The 21,355-nt window shown below is 38.6% G+C and overlaps 1 protein-coding gene across 1 annotated transcript; it reads right to left on the bottom strand.

Moving 5' to 3' along the window:
- Window positions 1–303: 303 nt before the first annotated feature.
- On the bottom strand, window positions 304–3,142 carry LOC109215213. The gene is made up of 5 exons (XM_019379234.1): window positions 3,001–3,142; window positions 2,595–2,844; window positions 1,661–2,211; window positions 960–1,570; window positions 304–468 (listed from the first exon to the last, which is right to left on the bottom strand). The coding sequence occupies exons 1-5, from the start codon at window positions 3,140–3,142 to the stop codon at window positions 304–306; spliced, it is 1,719 nt and encodes a 572-aa protein (XP_019234779.1).
- Window positions 3,143–21,355: the final 18,213 nt, after the last annotated feature.

Below are 21,355 nucleotides of genomic sequence, written 5' to 3'. Positions count from 1 at the left end.
TTTTCGGCTGCAGCAGTTCACTTAAAGTTTTATCGCGCTTCTTCTTTGGCCTTCCAGGAGGTCTTTTCCATTTGGGTGGTAGTACAACCTCCTCTGCTACATGTTCTGGTATATTCCAGTCATTTTTGTCCGATAGTGGGTACACTGGCACATCGTATGTCATTACAATTGTACTTGGTTTGTAATAGTTAGAGCAATATTATTCTGGCATTAGAAACTTGCTCTTCAATACAGCCCAAGCATGTACACTGGCACATCGTATGTCATTACAATTTTACTTGGTTTGTAATAGTTAGAGCAATATTATTCTGGCATTAGAAACTTGCTCTTCAATACAGCCCAAGCATGTGGGCATGGCAATTCATCAATTTGGAACCTCCCACAAACACATTTTCTCTCTAACAGGCAGACTGTATAATTCCTCCCACCATCGTTAACCGTATGTAAGTATTCATTTGATGGTACCACCTACATTTAAAAATAGAAATATAAGTTTTGAACACATTTACCTGAATTACCAAATGTATAATGTTGAATTAATAAGTTACATATAACAGAAACATTTGCATATATATGAATACATCATATATTTAGACCAGCAAAATGTCATCTGCGAGAAGTGCAGAACTTATCAAAAGTCTGCTGTAGTTTAGGCAACAGTATGCTAACAAAAGCATTATAATCATACGTATTGACAATACATATAAAAATTACATATCATATAGCTAGTTGCATTCTGATGTATTCCAATAGTTTTTTCAGCATGTAAATTAGTTATATTCAGTTGTATTCATATCAGATCTATGGAAAAATATGCATGTTATGTGCTTGAATGTAGTTGCATTCATATATATTAATGGTAGTTCTACTTAAAAATGATTGTATTCAGTTGTATTCATGCCAGTAATTCAGAAATTAACTAAAAATATATACAGCAATGACAGTAAAATTTAACTTACAGTCATACGTGTACACATTCTCTCATTCAACTCCAGCATCTCCTGGTATTTTTTCCCAAGCGTCTTGTATGTCTGTGTAGCTTCTTTGCAGTTACTACAATTCCAACGTCCAAACATCTTCCTAACTTCTTCGAGGAAGTCGTATATTGGCAATTCCCTTGCTGAAACTAGTGCGGCATTGATTGACTCAGCAATATTTGATGTCATTGTCCATCCCCTGTTAACAGGTGCATACAACCTAGCCCACTTTTCGTAACCAGCTAACTCTAAGTATTCTTTCACCCTTATATCTACCTTCTCCACCTTCTCCATTAGACTGTCAAATTCAGCTTCTGTGTATGCTTTTGCCATCGAAAAGTATATCTCTCTCAACTTGGCATGGCTCTTTTTGAATTTCTTATATACGTTGTTCCATAGATGCCATATACAAGCAAAATGCGGTACATCCGGATACACTCTCGATACAGATTTAATGATACTCTCATTTCTATCTGAAACGATGCACATGTTTTCCCTTACACCGTATGCTATCTTGAATTGCTCAAAGAACCACGTCCAAGCAGCATCGTTCTCTGAATCAATAACACCATATGCTAGTGGCAATATATGACCTGTAAATACAATTGAATATAACTATTTCTTAATATATGTATTTCAATATTTAAAATATTAACAGATTGTATTATTATTCAGATACTCACCTGCACCATCCAACGTGCTTGCCGAAACGAATGTCCCGGTGTAGTAAGATTTTAAGTGACTTGCATCCACAACAACAATTGGTCTACAATGATCAAACCCCCTTATAAAGGCATACAATGATATATACACGTACATGAATTCATTCTTTGGCGATTTTACCATTCTGATGTGGGAACCTGGATATGTCATATCCATTGTATATAAGTATCCTGGTAATTTTTTGTATGAATCAGCCGGTTCACCTCTAAGAAAATTCATTGCCTTTTCTTTAGCCCTCCACGCCAACATGTAGCTAACATTTACACCTAAATCTGATTTCACATCGTCAATAATGTCCCTCGGAGTGTATTTCCTCTTATGGTTTGTAAGCTTTGGCCTTATAATACCACCTATAAGGCTGCTACTACCCTGCCACTGCTCGTACACCTTATCCTTCAGCGGACATGTATGGTTATCATTGAATTCTCTCACCTTGAATAGTTCTGATTTGTTAATGCTTGAAGCCTTAAACCTCCATTCACAATCTTCTGAAATACATAATAATGCATAGCTGCATCATTTAACATTTGATTAGCATACTTGTTTACAACAAATACAGCTCATACATCAGACAAATAGAATCTGACATATATACATCCTGAATACATGTTAACAAATTCACAAGTGTATATATAATTTTGTATACTACTGAATTCCAATATAGCTACATGCGTTCAAACACAATGAATACACTTGTATGAATATGCAAATACTTAATACCACAGTAGACAAAATAAGAAAATAATTAGAGCCACTGTTGTGTTTGTACACCATTAAAATACATTTGAATACATGTATTTAAGCACCCTAAACAAATATATGTTTTCATATGTGTTCATCAGGAGGAAACACACAAATGCGCATAAATACAACAAATTTAAACAAAAAGCAAACCTGACAGCATTAGACCGATCAACCCGGAATTGAAACCTTTGATCTATAGCATAATTCTCCATCACCTCTTTCAATGTAGCCTTATCCTTATAAACTTGTCCGGCCATAACCTCCTTTTGATTGGTTTTTGAAATTATCAAATCATTGTGGAGTTCGAACACTCCAATCACTTCTCCTGAATTGACAAATTCTATAGCCAGTGTATTATCAGTATCGGAATCGTACATTTGAACTGCTCCGTCTATAAGCTCTTTTTCGATAGTAGTTACGCACAAAGGTTACATCCCAAATTCTTTTTTCAATTCTACGTACACTCTGTAACCCATATCATTGTGTATTTCCATTGGCGTGCAATTTCCTTCTACTTTGTATTGTATTTTAATGGTCTTTGAGCTCAAATCTATACCCAGTTGATTAGAAATTGAAGCAACTAGATCATTAAAGGAGGCATACTCCTTAATCAGTATTCCCTCAATTGCAAAATCGATATAATTGCCCTCATCGTTCCACTTGCCAGAATGACGCAACAAAACTGTTAAACTTGCCATATGTATAGAGCAACTATACCTTATTTTGTATATAATTTTTATCAATCGAAAAAAAGGAGAAGAGAATTGAAGAATTTGGATGCTCTGTTTTTTGCTTCTTTTCACGAAAAAAGGGAGAAGATTATTCTGCTTTCTTTGAGAAGATTATTGTGTACTCGTATTATTTCTTTGAGTTAAATTAGGAGACTATCATGTGAATTTATTTCCTTCCGTTTTTAACAAGTTTAACTTCCCAGAATTTGCGCAAAAACGTTACTGAATTTTATCTGTATTCAGCTTGAATACAGATAAATACAGATACCCCTTAGCTGGAGTTCCCGTTTTTACGCCTATTTTTTTGGTTGTATTAATGAATACAACTGCTTAAATACATGAAATACATGAAATACATTGTATAAAAACATAAAGGGTATCTATAAATGACTAATTAGGGCTAAAAGATGGTGCTGTATAAAAAATTCTCTTCCTAATTTATACTCCCTCCCTTTCAATTATGTGAACCCATTTGACTTTAAGAAAAGAGAGAAAACTTTTGAACTTGTGCTGTAAAATGAGGCACATATATTTTTTGTGGCTATCAATCATTGCATAAAAGTAAATTATTTTCAAGAAGAAAAAAGGATCATTCTTTTTGACACGGACTAAAAAGGAAATAGGTTCACATAAATTGAAATGGATGGAGTATTAGTAGAGTTTACTTGTTCAATCAACGAGGATACAACCATCAGTAAATATCCTTAAGGACCGTATACACCTCAAGCTTAGTAGAGAATTTCAACAAAATCAACACAAATCCTTTTACCGTAGTAATGATATTTAATTTTTAATTGATATGTAGACATGGGAAAAGGGCTGAATGCATTCAGTATATAGAATGATGATGACAGTAAACAAGGCTAGGTAACAAATTGTCAAATTTCCCACTGTATGAAGCTCTATCTCTCAGCTCATTCATGGAGTACAGAAAGAATATTTGAGAAGGAAGCTTACTGTTGTATTGAATGTGTCAAAATAAACTGTACAATGCTATTTATAATTAAACTCCTAACTTCCTAATAACCCACTAATAGACAGCTCACATCCAGCTGTCAACTGACCACTAACAACTTAACTACTAAAAACTTAATTGTTCAATTAGCTACTAAGTTGTGCTAGACTAACTACTTATTCTCAATACTCCCCCTCAAGCTAGAGGTGTAAAATGTTGAGCACTCCTAGCTTGCCTAACAAGTATACATGCTGAACTCTCCCAAGTCCTTTTGTCAGCAAGTCTGCTTGTTTTTCTTTAGTCCCCATATAATGTGTTTTCAGCTTTCCTTCCTTGATCTTGTCTCTTATAAAGTGACAATCAATCTCTATGTGCTTAGTTCATTCATAAAAAATAGGATTTGCTGCAATTTGAAGTGCTGCCTTGCTGCCACAAAACATGTCTACAGGCTGCTTGATCTGCACTCCTAGTTCTGCAAATACCCCTAAAAGCCACACTACCTCTGAAGTTACTGCAGGTAAACTTCCGTACTCTTGCTTCAGTTGAGCTACTCGACACAGTTTGTTGCTTCTTTGACTTCCAAGATATCAGGGAGTCCCCAAATTTAACCAGGAAACCTGTGACTGACCTCCTAGTGTTGGAACATGCTGCCCAATCTGCATCACAGAAATAAGTAAGACTATCTGCTGCTCCACTATTCATTATTATGCACATTCCTGGTTCCAGTTTTACATATTTCACAATTCTTAATGATGCATCCCAGTGTGACTTCTTTGGAGTTTGCATGAATTGATTCAGTATTTGCACTGCAAAACTTATGTCTGATCTTGTGATAGTTAAGTACGACAGCCTCCCTATTAATCTTTGGTTGGCTGTCACATCTTCTAAATGCTCATCCCATGAACACCTAAATGTTTGTCATGCTCTATTGAAGTGAACTTCTGATTTGCGTCCAAAGGTGTTGAGACTGGTTTGGCTCCTCCCAGTCCTAAGTCTTGTATCAATTGCAATGCATATTTCCTTTGGTTCAACAAGTTTCCCTTGTATGATCTCAGCACTTCTATCCCAAGAAAGAACTTCAATTCTCCAAGATCTTTCACCTTAATATTCTGATGCAATACTCTTTGGTCTGTTGAATCAGGCTACCACTGCTTCCTGTGAGATCATATACATATACTAACACCACCATTATGTCACCCATTTCTTTCTTCGTGAACATATAATAGTCATGTAAGCTTTAACAGTAGCCTACATCAACCAAAGCCTCTGATAGTTTTATGTTCCATTATCTTGAAGCTTGCTTCAGACCATACAAGGATTTCACTAGTTTGCATACCTTTGTCTCCCCCTGTCTCCTGAAGCCTTGAGGAAGCTCCATATAAACTTCTTCAAACAAGTCTCCCTGTGAAAAGGCGTTATACACATCCATTTGGAAAATGTTCGAGTTCCTTGAGGCTGCCAATGCAATGACAGACCTGACTATCACCATTTTAGTGACTTGTGAGAATGTTTCATGATAGTCCAACTCCTCCTTTTGGCTATAACCTTTTGCGACTAGTCTTGCTTTTAACCTCTCAATTTCATCATCAGCTTTGTATTTTATCTTGTATACCCATTTTGATCCAATTGCATTTTTGCCTTTAGGAAGATCAACTATCTCCCATGTATTGTTGTCTTCTAGAGCTTTGATCTCCAGCTTCATAGCTTCTATCCATCTCTCATCCTTTGAAAGCTTCTTGAAATGCTTGTGGTTCTATGACTGCTAAAATATTTGCTACTAACGTCCTGCCTTGTGTAGACAACTTGTGATAAGAAATGTAGTTTGATAGTGGATACATAATGTCCTTCTATTTTCCTGTTGTAACATAGTCTTCAAGCCATAGTGGTGCTTTAGTAGTTCTCCCAGACCTCCTTAGGTTAGTCTGTTGAATTAGTATCAGGAACTCCAACTCCTTCATTACCAGTTGCTGATACACTGTCAAACATTTCCGCCATTTCTTAGACCTCAGCATTGTCAAGGTGTTGAACAGGATCAACATCAGCTTGATTAGGAATTATATCAACGTCTGGAGATGAACTGGGATCTGCATTTGTTACATCTGCATTGGAGTCTGCATTTGTTGCATCTGCACTAGAATCTGCATTTTCTGCATATGCATTGTGCACATCTTGATGCTCATGAATTTGTTGATTTATAGGTCGATTGTTGTGCTAATGAGCTACCTGAGTATCAAGAGATCTCCCCCTCTCAGGGCCTACATCAAAGACAGGGCAAGAATCGGAAAAAATAAGTGAGAGTGAGCTTTAGAGGACTTAGCAAATAGAAATATGTATTCTTTGAAAACAACATCACGCCTCACAAAAAATTTGTTGCTGCTGAGATCCAAGAGTTTGTAACCCTTTTGAGTAGTAGAATATCCTAAGAAAACTGCTGCTCATGCCCTCGCACCAAACTTGTCATCTCTGACAACAGTGGTGGCATAGCAAAGACATCCAAGCACTCGCAAATGATCAAGGGATGGTGGCTTTCCATGCAATAATTCATGGGCTGATTTTCCTTGTAGAACTTCATTAGGCAGCCTATTGATCAAGTAGACAGCCCCCTCTACACATTCTCCCCAGTATCTAGTGAGAACTTGAGCTTGAAACTTCAATGCTCGAGCAATGTCTAAAATGTGCATGTGTTTTCTCTCAGCTACCCTATTCTGCTGAGGGGTATATACACAACTGCTTTGATGAATTATATTATATGAATTGAACAAGTCAATACATACTTTGTTAAAAAATTATGTTCCATTATCATTTCTAACCATCTTAATAACAGTAGAAAACTGAGTCGTTATTAATAGAGAAACATCTTTAGTACAGTAGCAACATCACTCTTCATTTGCAACAAGTAGACCCATGTAAATCTGCTATGATCATATACTATTGTAAGGAAAAAATGCTTTCTATCATGAGTAGGTGTCTTATAAGGACCCCATACATCCATGTGAATTAGTTTTAAGGACTTTTCACTAATAGTATGACTAGTAGGAAACAACAGCCTTCTTTGCTTAGCTAATGGGCAAATAGAACTGTCTTTATTGATGGATACATCTAAATTTTATCCTATAGGAATGACATATGCTTCATAGTCTTGATTGAAGCATGCCCCAGTGCTCGATGCCAAAAGCCACTATCTAGTATTTTTCCTTGCACTATTGCACTGCTCACTAGATCATTCACACTGTTTTGATTGTTCCTTTGCCTCACAATGTATAGACCTCCTTTCTCCCTACCAATCCCCCACACCTTGCCAGTGAAGAGGTCCTAAAAAATACAAAAATCAGAAAAAAAAAACAGGGCAATACAAACTTTTGGTCAGTTTGGATACAGACAACATATTGTATCTAAAATCTGGAACATATAGCACATCTTTAGCCTTCATACTTTCAAGGAATTCAGCAATTCCTATGTGTGTTATATTTGACTTAGCTCTATTAGGTAAGTGAACTTCTTCTTTAGAATTCAATTCACTAACATATGTTAAGGTGTTAAGTGAAGCAGTAATGTGGTGAGAAGTACCAGAATCTACAATCCATTCAGTAGTGTGAGCACGTGATTTTTGCCACGCTTAAATTACTCCTATAAAATTCCTTAGAATTAGAGTTTTCCTTCACTATTTGAATTTTTAGGAATTAATTGCATGATTCTTTTCCTTGTTTGCATTTTATTTGCATTTTTAGTTGCCATAATTCATAAAAAAGCTACAAAAATAGTGCATTTGCATTTAGACTTCGACTTTATATTTTTAGTTTTACTAGTTAATTAATATCATTAAAATAAGAGAAAAATAACAAAAATAGTCTTTTACAATCTTAAAATTTTACATTTTTACATTTTTTTGATTTAGTTTTCTCTTAAATTAGGAATTAGTTAATTAGTGGATTTAATTTGGGTCTTTTATTTTACACAATAAAATCAAAAAATTCAAAAAAATAAATAAATAAATAAACTACAAAAAAAAAAAGAAAAGAAGAAAACAAATGAAAGAAAATAAAAGGGCTGGCAAATGTTTGGGCCAAATCCGGGTGAGACCAGCCCAATACCCTTCCAAATCGTTTCCAGGCCAAGCCCAAATACAAAAAGATCCGGTCCAGCTATTCAGAAACAAAACGGCGTCGTTTTGGCTTGAGTGATCCAGGCCGTCCTTCATCCCCAATCCAACGGTCCAGATTTGTTCCATCATTTTAAATAAAAGTGTAATAACACACTTTACAAATTCAGAGACCAAACCCTCCATCCTCGTACTCACCGTCTCCCACCGCCGCCCACCATCAGACCACCATGTCTCCGCCGTCCCCCGCCGTCCGCCGCCGGCCGGAAATCGCCTCCGCCGGCGGCGAAGCTCCAAATGACCCCAAAATTTCACCACAAACTCCCCTTCTCCTCCTCTTTCCAACCCCTATAACCATCTCCCTCAATTCATCACCAGTTTCCTCGAATCATGGATCAAAGATTCCGGCAAAACCCTACCTTCGCCAAATCCGACCACAATCACACCCCAAGCTCTCCTTGACCTCCCCATTCCGAGTTTCAAGCCGGAATCCTTCGAATCAAAGAGGAATCCCACGAATCTTAAATCTAAGGTCTGAAGAACTTCAATCCGTTTGGGTTTTCAAGTGTTCGAGGGGGCTTCAATTAATGTTATTTGTTTAATTTTAGGCAAAATAAACATATAACATTAGTTGAGGACCAATTTCGAGAAGTTGGTCAATTTTTGCTCAAAACCAGTGAGTTTCTAAATTTTTCTTGTTGTTTTATTTGAATTATTTTCCCTTCCATGACTGTTTTGCTTCACTAACTGAGTGGGATTCTGTTTTCATCCGTTAGGAATCAGTAATCAAGTTTTGTTCTTCTTTGTTCTTGTTCGAATTTGTTCTTAAGCTTGTCATTAGTATAGGCATTAGTTATTGTTCAGTGTTTTAGGTTTAGTTTCAATTTTTGATTGACCGTTTTTTTTTCTCTCTTCAGTAAAGTTGCTCCTTGTTCGATTAAATTTTCTGCATAATTAATTGATTCTGATTTTGTTTAGTCATTATTTAGTTAGTCAGTTTTGGTTAATCATGTTTTAGTGATTTTGATATTAGTCTAACTTTTGTTTGAATATGTGCTTCAATTTAGTGTTAACATAGGTTTTAATTTCTTCGGTTAATCCTGTTAGTTAGTATTTGATTTTAGTTATTAATGTTTGTTTTGATTAATGATTTTTGTGACAATTAGTTTAGGTTGTTTGGGTATGGCTCGATTAGGACTAAACCTTGATTAACTAACCGTTGTTAGTTCGAACCTGGGTTAACGTTTCAGGTTAGCTTGGATTGATTAGGTATTTCAGTTGATAAAGGTAAAGTTAGGCAATTTCAAAGAGAAAGAATCTTGTGTAGTAACTGAAATTAGAATTCCCTAGAAGTTTAGATAGGTTCTAAATTAGGATTTAGAGACTTAGTAGTGTATTTGGGCAACAAGCCAATAAATAAGGTAACTAGCTAAAATGAAATAAAGAGGGACTTGGGGTAACAAGAAATCTGAGGGGTTCTAGACTATGTCTTATAATAAGGCATGCCATTACCTTGTTCGATAAGTTTGAATTAAAATCTCTCAATGTTTCTAGAAGTTGGAATACACACCTGAAAATTGCCTCCAAAAGACGCCCACTGCAGATTGATGCCTAAATTTGAATTTCCAATTCTAAAACAATTCAAAATCTGGAATTCGTATAGTTAGAAACTTTCTTTAGATCTCATTCCTTCTAAAAAAAACCAAACAAACAAAATAACAGTAGAAAACTCCAAAAACATTATTTCATTGAACTCTCTACGGCTGATTTTTGAGTTTCTAGCTTTTAATTTTTGATCCTTGGTAGACATTGAAGTGCTGAAAGTGATCCGAGTGTTCCATGGTTCAGTTTTAACAAATTTGCATGAAAATCAATGGGATTTTGGGCATTTTATTGTTATAACTCTTCTCCATTCCTCCCTGGGTATTGTGGCTTGATTTGGGTTTGAAATTAGGCCTTGTGCGAGCTGTGTTTAGTGATCCTATTGCTGTTGATTTGCTGAGCATTGCTGATCTCATTCCTTTTATTGTACCCTTTGATTCCAGGTACAACGTTCTGAAAATTCATGTAGTTTCCGCTGTGAAAAAATGAAAATAGTTGCCATTCCCCCTCGTTTGTTGCCAATTGATGATTCTTGCCTGTAGTTTTAGGTGTATTTTGTTTTCAGTTGCAATTGACTATATCCTGAACTATGAAGCTATATAATTACAGGTTCTCAACTATGAGATTATGAAGGACTGATAATATTTGAATGACTGGACCTTGTGATAGCAACATGTATTTGTGTTGGTTGATTTAGATTAGGTGAAGCCACGTTTCTAGTCAAGTTTAAAGCAGTGAGGCCTTTAAAAAAATGCCAATATCTGTCAATGTACCAGTTCACGCGTGTTTTTCTAACTCATTTGAACAATTAGACTTTTAGAGTTAGAGAACAATGTGTTTCAAGTAGTGAGTAGTATATTCTTTTCAGCCTCACACTTTCATATTAGATTACAGTTTTCTTGTTAGGATTTGGATAATTGTTTCGTTTACTGCCACTTTAAAAGTCCCAAGCTCAATTTTGCTATTAAAAAATGTCCAGTCATAATTGAATTCGTTCGAGATGTGTAGGTATGAGTTTAATTGACTGTTGAAGTCCAGATTAACAAGTAATGGTTTTAGTATTTGTTTAACAATCCTTGACCATATAAGTGATATGCTGTTTGGGCCTAACCACATGGCAGAAGCCCAAAAGCTGGGCAATCTCTAAATAAAACACAGCAGGCCCTATTTTCGTGGCATCAGGCCCACAGTTGGGGCAGTGTTGCATTAAACCTGTATTGGGCCAAGTCTGAAGGCCCAAAAATACTAAAAGCCAAAGTCCTTTAAAATCATACTAGGAATATGAGGATTAGTTTGCAATATAAATTTAGGTTTTCGAGTTAGGTAGCGGGTTCAAATTAAGAGGGTCCTCCCTTTTGTTTGAGTTCGGACTTGAACTCGAAGCCCGAATTTGTAAATGCAAAGTAATTAGGCCCTTTTAGAGACAAAATAAATAGAAAAATCATAGGTCACTTTAGTTTGGCCTTTAAATAATAAAGTGAGATGAGCCTCGCCAAACAAAACACACAAATTGCGGGGCCCTCATTAAATGCTTATATCAAAATACTTAGAATTCGGGGTATGCCGTTTAGCAAATTTCACGGCCTCCCGCAAAGTTAATAACACACTAGTCGCTTTAGGCGCGTTCTTTAATAATTTTACCTTCCTAAGTTCGGGTGTGCATTTCATGCAACCCAAATCCAAATCCCAAAATGTTGAATAAGAATATGTCGAGGATCCGGGTGCATTTCATGTGACGATATCCAAAAATATGTTCTTAAACGACGTTCACTTTCCTATAAATTTACTAAAAAGCAGTAAATAATCTTAAAATTGCACTATTGATTGGAACATGCAAAAATTAGACTTTTAGCCATTTATAATAATTTAAGCGACCGTGCTAGAACCACGGGATCCGGGGGTGCCTAATACCTTCCCTCGGGTTAACAAAATTCCTTATTCAGAATTTTTGGTTCGCAGACTCCAATTGGGAAGTCGAAATTTTCCTCGATTTGGGATTCAAGTTAAACCGGTGACTTGGGACACCAAAAGCAGATCATATCCCAAGTGGCGACTCTAAAAATAAATAAATAATCTCATTTCGAATAATGTCACTTTAAATAGAAAAACTCCCTTATACATTTATCCTTCGGGGTAGGTATGTAAAAAAGGAGGTGTGACAGCTCTGGCGACTCGGCTGGGGACACGAACCCAGAATTTCGGTTCAGGGTTCAAGAATTCGAGCTTAGAACAACTGCTATATTTGGATTTATCTGATTTTTCTACATGTTCCATGCTATATGTGCTAAATGTTTTACCGCTTTGATATTTGTTGAAATTGTATATATAAACTGTCACGAATCCTTTCCTCTTTCTGAGTCTTCTACATCATGGAGAAGGGTGCACTTCGTGTAGCTTCTCTTCTGTTTAGAGTCTTTCCCAATTTAGAACGAGGTTTGGATAAGTTGCTAAGCCGGCGGAGCTTCTGTATCCCCGGTACGCTGCCTCCCCCTCGGCTCGAGTTGTCCGCTCGGGTAAGCCAGGTCTAGACCAATAAACCTAGGGTTTAAACCTAGAAGAACAAAAACTCATGCCGGATCCCTAGTAGGACGCTTGTTTGCATCATGTGCATTGACTTAGGGGACTCAACACAGGGGTTGGGTCCGTCTAGGACAGGTGACCTGAAATGAATTGACCATCCTGATGCATCTTATGTGCTACTTGCGCATTTATTTGCTCGGCTTTGCATGTTGACCGGCTTGTCTAAATGAGTGAATTATGAAAATAAGCAGTGTTAGGACTAAGTGAGGGTGACCATTTGTTGTGAAAAACCAAATGCCCAAGTAGTACCGAAATGCTGCCGGATTTTTGAAAAATGAAACAAAAAACAAAAAGAAAAAGGAAAATATTTGAAAACATAGAAAGAAAAATTGTTGGTCAAAATAGTTTTGATTTTGGCAAATCTGCCCGAACTACGCCGGTTTGATTCTCACCGGATGTGAGATACGTAGGTAACCCTCATCGGGTCCAACCTCCCTTTTTGCAAAAATAGCCAAAAAATGTCAAAATTTTAATTTTTGCCATAAATAAGTCGGGTGATGCCATTCTTGTCTAAAATAAGCCGAATATCCCCAAAAGGACGCCGGAAGGCCGTTTTTGCAAGAACAGCCACCCTGAGTCATTTTTAAATGGTTTGCGGGCACAGCCTTAAAATCTTCCTCCCAAAAGTGCTGAAAGGCCGTATTTGCAAATCCAAGTCATGTTTTCTAAATAAAGAATTTTTGCACAAATAGCCATTTTTCAAATAAATCATTAAAGCCCCCTAAATAAATGTGCAGGATGAATTCAAGTAACATCGAAACCTTCTCAGTCCTGAGCGAGATCCCTTTGAAACTCCATATGTGGTGGCATGATTTGGGAAAAGGAAGCAGAGATACTGTGGTCAAAAGTTTGGGTGGCCTCGTAGATTTATTAAACATCAAACCAAGGAAGGATATCATTGAGGCACTAATACCATTTTGGGACCCGACTCGTAATGTATTCCGGTTTTCAGATTTCGAACTCACACCTACGTTAGAAGAGATTGCGGGATACGCGGGTCTCAACGGGAACCTCCGAGTTAGATACCCATTGGCCCCACGACCGGTAACCCTTCATAGGTTCTTGAATTTGTTGAACATCAGCCGGGATATTCAAGACCCGCACCTGGCGGAAGGGTGTTGTACATTGCATTTCTTATATCACCGGTATGGTAACCCCAAAGGTTTCGAGGAACCCAACACAGGATTGACACATGCTGGAAATAAAGACAAATGGGAAGCCCGGCGGGGATTAGCCTTCATGGTAGCCTTTTTGGGAGTGGTAATTTGTCCAAGAAAAGATGGTCACATAGACCTCGGCCTAGTAGGGATGCTAGATGTTGCCATGAAAAAACCTACTAGCACTGTGGTTCCCCTGATTGTAGCAGAAATGTACCGAGCTTTGACCAAATGTCGGGAAGGGGAGAAATTCTTTCAAGGTTGCAATTTGCTCTTACAATTGTGGGTACAGGAACACCTCTGCCACCGCACAGGCTATATGAACTACGGTTTAACCGGATTGAGTTGTATTGCAAAATTCGGGACCCGGGTGATAGGTATTGAGTTCCCTGAGGGTACTAAGGCCTGGTCGTCATGTTTAAGATCCCTGACCGCAGATAAAGTTGAATGGGCTTATGGATGGCTTCCTGCTACTGAAGCTGTATACACATCAGCAGAGGTCTCTTATATTCTTTTGATGGGTATTAGAAGCATACAGCCTTATGCTCCTTACCGAGTTTTGCGACAATTTGGAAGATTCCAGACAGTGCACAACGATGAAGACCTGAGTGGGCAAGTCATCGAGTTAGGCCCGAAAGCTGCATTCCCTGAAGGCAGAATCCGAAAGATATGGAATGAGTGCAGGTACCTTGAGCCTAAGACTATAGTACAGGACCGAGCCAGAGGTGAGGTAGATCCCAAATACTTGGTCTGGTTTGGTAAAAGATTTCAAATTCCTGAGAGACCCACCAAAAGGCCACATGTACAACAATTCACTAACGAGGCCCAGGTGCAATGGGATTGGTTAGCCAAGGAAAAGGAGTACAGGGCCCGAATAGGAGCATTGGAAAAACAGGTTCAGGAGCTCCGGTTTGGAAACACCTTGCAAGCCGCAGCTGATGAAGGTGATAAAAAGAAATTAGCCCAGGAGAATGAAGCTCTCAAGGCCCAAATTCAGCAAATGAAAATAGATGCCAGGAATCGAGAAAGAAGTCTATCCGACGAGAGATTGATAAAAGGGTTAAAGAAGCAAGTCTTGGACTGTCAGGAAGAATTGGAAAAATCCGAGGGGAACATGGCAAGACTTCGGGCACAATGGGCAAAGAAGACTGAGGAAAGAGCCCAGTTTGTACTACAAATGAAGAGAAACTATGAGGGAACCATTGCTAACATGAAAAGAAAAATGAATACTCTTGAAGAAAAGGCAGCTCGGCGGGATAAAGAATTTCAGGCCGAGAGGGAACAGTGTTATGGGTTAATCGCTGAGATGGAAAAGGAAATAAAATTGTTACAAGACCTTCACTTCCATGATTCTCAGGTGCTAGAGGCTCGTACCCAACAGATAAGTCGACTACTCCAAGAAAAGGGCCAAATCAGGGAAAGAATCAGAAGCATTGCCAACTATATTGTCATGAAGTGTCAGGCTGGTGAGCGGATGGGTAGTACCACGTTCTTTGCCTCCGTGATGATATTTGTTCGCCAGGTCATGAATGATCTGGATCAGTTGCAAAAGGGTCTTGCACGCAGGCCCGCGGCGATGCCGAGTGATGCCCCGCGGGCCCCAGGATTTGAAGCTTTGATGTATTCTTAGATAATCGAGTCTGTATTTTTGCTTTTGAGTCTAGTTTTTGTACTTTCCTTTTCCGAGAAAAGAAAAACAAATAGTCTAGTAGCTTTGTAATTACAGTTGTTATTATTGAAAATTTGAAAATTCCCAAAAATTGTTTCTTTATTTCTTGCATTTATGTTTGCATTTATTTGCAAGAACTACGCTTGGTCTGATTCATGCGGGGTCATGATACGTAGGCAATCTCCATAGGATTCGATCGTAACCCTAAGAAAAAAGAGAAAAAAAGAAGGAAAATACAAAGGAAGGAAATAAAAGAAAAACAAGAGAGAAAGAAACGCAAAAAGAGAAAATAAGGCATCGAGAGAAAGACCATGGCAAAGAAAAGGGAAAAGCAGAAAATGAAAACAGAGGGAAAAGAAAAATGAGAGAAAAACAAAAAGAAAAAGAAAAGAAACAAGAGAAAAGCCGGGATGACGCATGCAACCGAAGCAAACATGTAGATATTCATAGGTGCATCACACTCCAATGTGCGGTTACCTATCTGTTATTTGTTTCAAAACTAACCGTTGTTACTATTTTTCCAGCTGAGCTTTTTAGAAACAGTGGTTGGTTTGTGGTAAGCTGGCCTCACATTGCTATTTCACCAGATCCAAAGGAAATACAGAGATGTCGTCTGAAATGACTCTGCCTGCAATCCCCATACCCGAAGACAGCCCCATCTCGGGGGTCCCGGCCTCTGAATCTTTTACAGCTGAAGAAAATCGGATCTTGCGCCTGCGATTGATGGAAATGTGGGATGCTTGGAACAACGGAAAGGAACCTCCAAGCACCATTCCCGGATTCCCAGAGTTATTCCCTAGGTCTGGAGGTGCTACTACTGTCCCCATCAGCCACCCAAACACTCTTTGGGGCAACCTACCATAACTGCTCACTTCCTAGGAACACCTTCTGAGGTTCGCCCCCAGGTGTTCCCATCTGGAGCTGCTCCCAACATATTTACGGCTCCACCCTGCTCCGCAACCACACAACCATCACTACCCAAGCATGCTGTTGACTCTGCAGTCTTCACTTTCCAAAATCCCGTCTTTCAGGCTGACCCACCTCATTATACTCAATATACCTACTCTCAGCAGCCACCGTACGAGCTTACACCGGGGCAGGACAAAACCCCCAAAGCCCCAGAGCAAGATGAGATGGCAAAGAGAATGAGAAGCCACGAGCAGAGCTTAAAAAATATGCAAGGCCTGAGCGGGCAAAAGAGTGTCTCCTATACAGACCTATGTATGTTCCCGCATGTACACTTGCCGTCAGGGTTCAAAACACCAAAATTTGAGAAGTATGACGGACACGGTGACCCCATTGCTCACCTGAAGAAGTATTGCAATCAATTACGGGGAGCCGGTGGCAAAGAAGAGTTGTTGATGGCATATTTGGGGGAAAGCTTAATTGGCATCGCTTCAGAATGGTATATGGACCAAGATGTCTCGCGTTGGCATATTTGGGACGATCTGGCCCGAGACTTCGTTCGACAATTTCAGTACAACATAGACATTGCGCCAGACAGGAACTCCTTGGCAAATCTAAAGAAAAAGCCTTCAGAAAGTTTCCGTGAATATACAATTAAGTGGCATGAACAGGCGTCAAGAGTGAAGCCTCTGATGGATGAGGTAGAGATGGGCACTGTTTTCCTTCAAGCCCAGGAAGCAGACTATTTTCAGAATATGATGTCCGCCATGGGCAAGCCCTTCGCAGAGGCAATAAAAATCGGAGAGATGGTAGAGAATGGGCTAAAAACGGGTAGAATTTTGAGCCAATCAGCCATAAGAGCAACCTTCCAAGCCATCCAAGGCGGGTTTGGAGGAATGGCCAAAGGCAAAAAGAAAGAAGAAACAGTGATGGCAGCATCGGGAGGAAGAAGATACCGGGCTCCTAGACCGGTGTTCTCTGAAAGAACCCCTCAATACTACTATCCTCATACTGATATGGCCTACGCTCCTCCATCTTATGCGGTCATGAATGCTCAACCCTTTGGCCGACCGCAACCACAAGCTAACCTAAATCCACCTCCATTCCAAAGAAATCAACCTCCTCACCAGAACCAATGTAATCCCCAACCACCGTAAAATAACTTCCGCCCTCGGGAACCACCCAGACGACCAAATTTTACGCCGATTGGTGAACCTTACTCCAGTCTGTTCCCGAAACTCGTCCAGATGAATTTGCTGCAGCCTATTGCCCAAAACAGGCAAAACCCGAAATCTCCAGCTTATCAACGAGGGGTCCATTGTGCCTACCATTCAGGAGCTGAAGGGCATAGTACTGATAGCTGCTGGACATTGAAGAAANAAGGCCCAAAAATACTAAAAACCAAAGTCCTTTAAAATCATACTAGGAATATGAGGATTAGTTTGCAATATAAATTTAGGTTTTCGAGTTAGGTAGCGGGTTCAAATTAAGAGGGTCCTCCCTTTTGTTTGAGTTCGGACTTGAACTCGAAGATCAAATTTGTAAATGCAAAGTAATTAGGCCCTTTTAGAGATAAAATAAATAGAAAAATCATAGGTCACTTTAGTTTGGCCTTTAAATAACAAAGTGAGATGAGCCTCGCCAAACAAAACACACAAATTGCGGGGCCCTCATTAAATGCTTATATCAAAATACTTAGAATTCGGGGTATGCCGTTTAGCGAACTTCACGGCCTCCCGCAAAGTTAATAACACACTAGTCGCTTTAGGCGCATTCTTTAATAATTTTACCTTCCTAAGTTCGGGTGTGCATTTCATGCAACCCAAATCCAAATCCCAAAATATTGAATAAGAATATATCGAGGATCCGGGTGCATTTCATGTGACGAGATCCAAAAACATGTTCTTAAATGACGTTCACTTTCCTAAACATTAACTAAAAAGCGGTAAATAATCTTAAAATTGCGCTATAGATTGGAACATGCAAAAATTAGACTTTTAGCCATTTATAATAATTTAAGCGACCGTGCTAGAACCACGGGATCCGGGGGTGCCTAACACCTTCCCTTGGGTCAACAGAATTCCTTATTCAGAATTTCTGGTTCGCAGACTCCAATTGGGAAGTCGAAATTTTCCTCGATTTGGGATTCAAGTTAAACCGGTGACTTGGGACACCAAAAGCCGATCCTATCCCAAGTGGCGACTCTAAAAACAAATAAATAATCCCATTTCGAATAATGTCACTTTAAATGGAAAAACTCCCTTATACATTTATCCTTCGGGGTAGGTATGTAAAAAAGGAGGTGTGACAAGTAGTGCCTAAGTCTCCATAAAAGGTGTGGCAATACCTACCAAGTTGGCTTGAGGTGCAACAACATCCTTGTTTCCATTCAGCATCCTAAGGATCTGATTGTATTGCGCTTCTGTGAAGAAGTATCCACCTTTTGCAGATTCACCAGCAGCCTCATCTTCCACTACCTGATACTTCTTGTCTACCACATTATTCCCAACTGCATTATTGATAACAAACTTCTTCTTTGTCTTAAAGTCAGTCGAGTAGCCAATCAACTTATAGCAATTCTCCTTTAAATGCCCCTTCATATTGCAATACTCACATTGCATATAAGACTTCTTTCCTTTATATGGTTGTCCACAACCTACATGCATAGCCATGGGATCAACCTTCCCTGTCAAAGGTGGAAAAGGTTGTGACCTTTGACTCTCATCCTTTATAATCATAGCATATGCTTGATTTAAGTTGGGTTCTAATTTGCCTGCGATCCTGCTCATAAGATTCATTTAGACCACTGAGAAATTGATGCAATCTTTGTTGCTGTAAATGCTCAATGTAGTCCCTTCACTTAGGGCAATCACAGCCAGGGGAAGGAACAAGGGCATCATACTCTGCCTAAAGTTCCTTCAATTTTGTGAAATAGGTTGCTACTGAGTCAGTCCCCTGCGAAATTGTGGCAATCTCTCTGTGTAACTGGAAAATATGCACACTATTCACCTTATCAAAACGTTCCATCAGATCCTTCCAGACCAAATGAGCATTGATGCATACACATTTCCACTAAGCAGGTCCGGCGATACAGTGTTCATGATTCAAGACAGGACAATTGCGTTACAGGTTTCCAATCCTCATGCAATTCAGTCCTAAATTGATGCTTTCTACACGTACCAGTCACAAACCCTAGTTTTCGCTTAGCTTGGAGTGCGATTCGCATTGATCTTTGCCAAAGCCCATAATTCTCAGATCCTGTTAATTTCACTAGGATTAAGATCGAACCAGGTGTATTAGAAGGATGAATGTACAGTGGATGCGTATGATCAATTTTTTCTTCGATTTTGTCATAATTCGCCATCATCGCAGAACAGAGAACTCTCGTAGTGAAGAAGAAATTGAAGAAGAGCTAAACACGAAATTGATTACTGGAAAAAAAAGAAGCTTGCAACGAGTGTACACTCGATTCACCGCTCTGATACCATGTCAAATTTCTCACTGTATGAAGCTCTATTTCTTAGCTCATCCATGGAGTACAGATAGGAAATTTGAGAAGGAAGCTTACTGTTGTATTGATTGGGTCGAAATACACTGTACAGTGCTATTTATAATTAAACTCCTAACTTCCTAATAGGCCACTATTGGACAGCTCACATCTAGCTGTCAACTGACCACTAACAACGTAACTAACTACTAACAACTTAATTACTCAATTAGCTACTAAGATGTACTAGACTAACTACTTATTCTCAATACAACTGCAACAGAAGATATACGGATGAAGAACATCATTTACTATTCAGGAACTATGATTTATAAGACGAGTTCCTCTCTCTAAATTAACTATGTTATTAAAGATTGGCAGAATAGCCTAATAAACACTTCTACTTGTCCTGTTTTGTCATCCCGATCCTCATACTCTACGGAGTTTCATCCAAACACTTATAGTTGTTAAAATACACTACTTTAAATCCCTCTGACCGTTGACCAAACATACGTGGCAACTTAATGACGGAGTTGGACTTCACGCGTACAACAACGAGCGTAAAAATTAAAACTTAGACTAAAAATAGAAAAAAGAAAAAGACAAAAAATAATAATAAAAAACAAAATGGGTCTCCTCTTTCTTCTTTACCCCACCCCTCCCCCATGTCGTATTCTCTTTCTGTAATTACCATCTTCCATTCTTTCCCTACCCCTCCTCCATGTCGTATTCTCTTTCTGCAATTACCATCTTCCATTCTTTCCCTACCCCTCCTCCATTTATTTTCTCTCTCCCCTTATGCCTTTCCCGTTTTTTCCCCTATTTGTTTTCACAAACTTTCAATCAAAATTTTAGAAAAAATATTAAGAACCCTTTTCTAAGAGCAACCACCATTAATGTTTCTCAGATCATTTAGATCTGTGGTCATTACAGTGTTGAATTTATTTTGGGTAACAATCGTTTCAGGACTAATGAATTTACAGGTGGTGGACTTGATATATAATGGTGAATTTTTATTTGATGGAGAGAAGCTGAAGAACTAATTTTTTTGGTAGTTTACCGTTGAGATATGGTGGTTTTGGAGGGTGAAGAGTGGTTGATGAAGGTCTTTGTGATTGGGTAGGTGTACAATGTATAAATATGAGGATATTGAGGAATTTAAGTAGTGGTGCATTGGCATATATCAATGGAGGAAAGGAGTTCAAGGTGGTTCATATGATAAATTTGAAGTAGCGGGTGGCGGTGTTGGACCAAAATCTCTGAAACCAAGAGACGGGTGATTTTTAATTGTCCATGACAATGGTGTCGCTAGTAAAGGAAGAAACTCCTATTGTTTCTGCAAAAAGAAGAGTGCAAAAAGAAAACAAAAATTAAAATTGTTGAAATTAAAGTGAAAAAAACAATGATTTATCATTAAAAATCTGATGCGGATGATGATGTGTCATCCACTTCGTGCGTTTGAAATACACGCGAGGCTAGAAGGGTTTAAAATAGTGAGTTTTAACAACTATAAGTGTTTGGATGAAACTCCATAAAGTATCGGGACCGGGATGACAAAACGGGATAAGTAGAAGTGTTTATTAGGCTATTCTGCCTTAAAGATTTGAATATTCATACACCACTAAATACTAGATTAATTTGTTGCAAAAGGAAAACACAAAGAAAACTCACATCACCAATTACAGGGATTTGTCGTAAAAGGAAAAACAGGGGGAAAAAAGTTAT

The sequence above is a fragment of the Nicotiana attenuata genome, unplaced genomic scaffold (assembly GCF_001879085.1).
Source record: "Nicotiana attenuata strain UT unplaced genomic scaffold, NIATTr2, whole genome shotgun sequence".
In the NCBI taxonomy this organism is placed as follows: domain Eukaryota; kingdom Viridiplantae; phylum Streptophyta; class Magnoliopsida; order Solanales; family Solanaceae; genus Nicotiana; species Nicotiana attenuata.
Note: the sequence above shows the minus strand (reverse complement) of the source record. Positions and strands in the feature narration are given on the sequence as shown.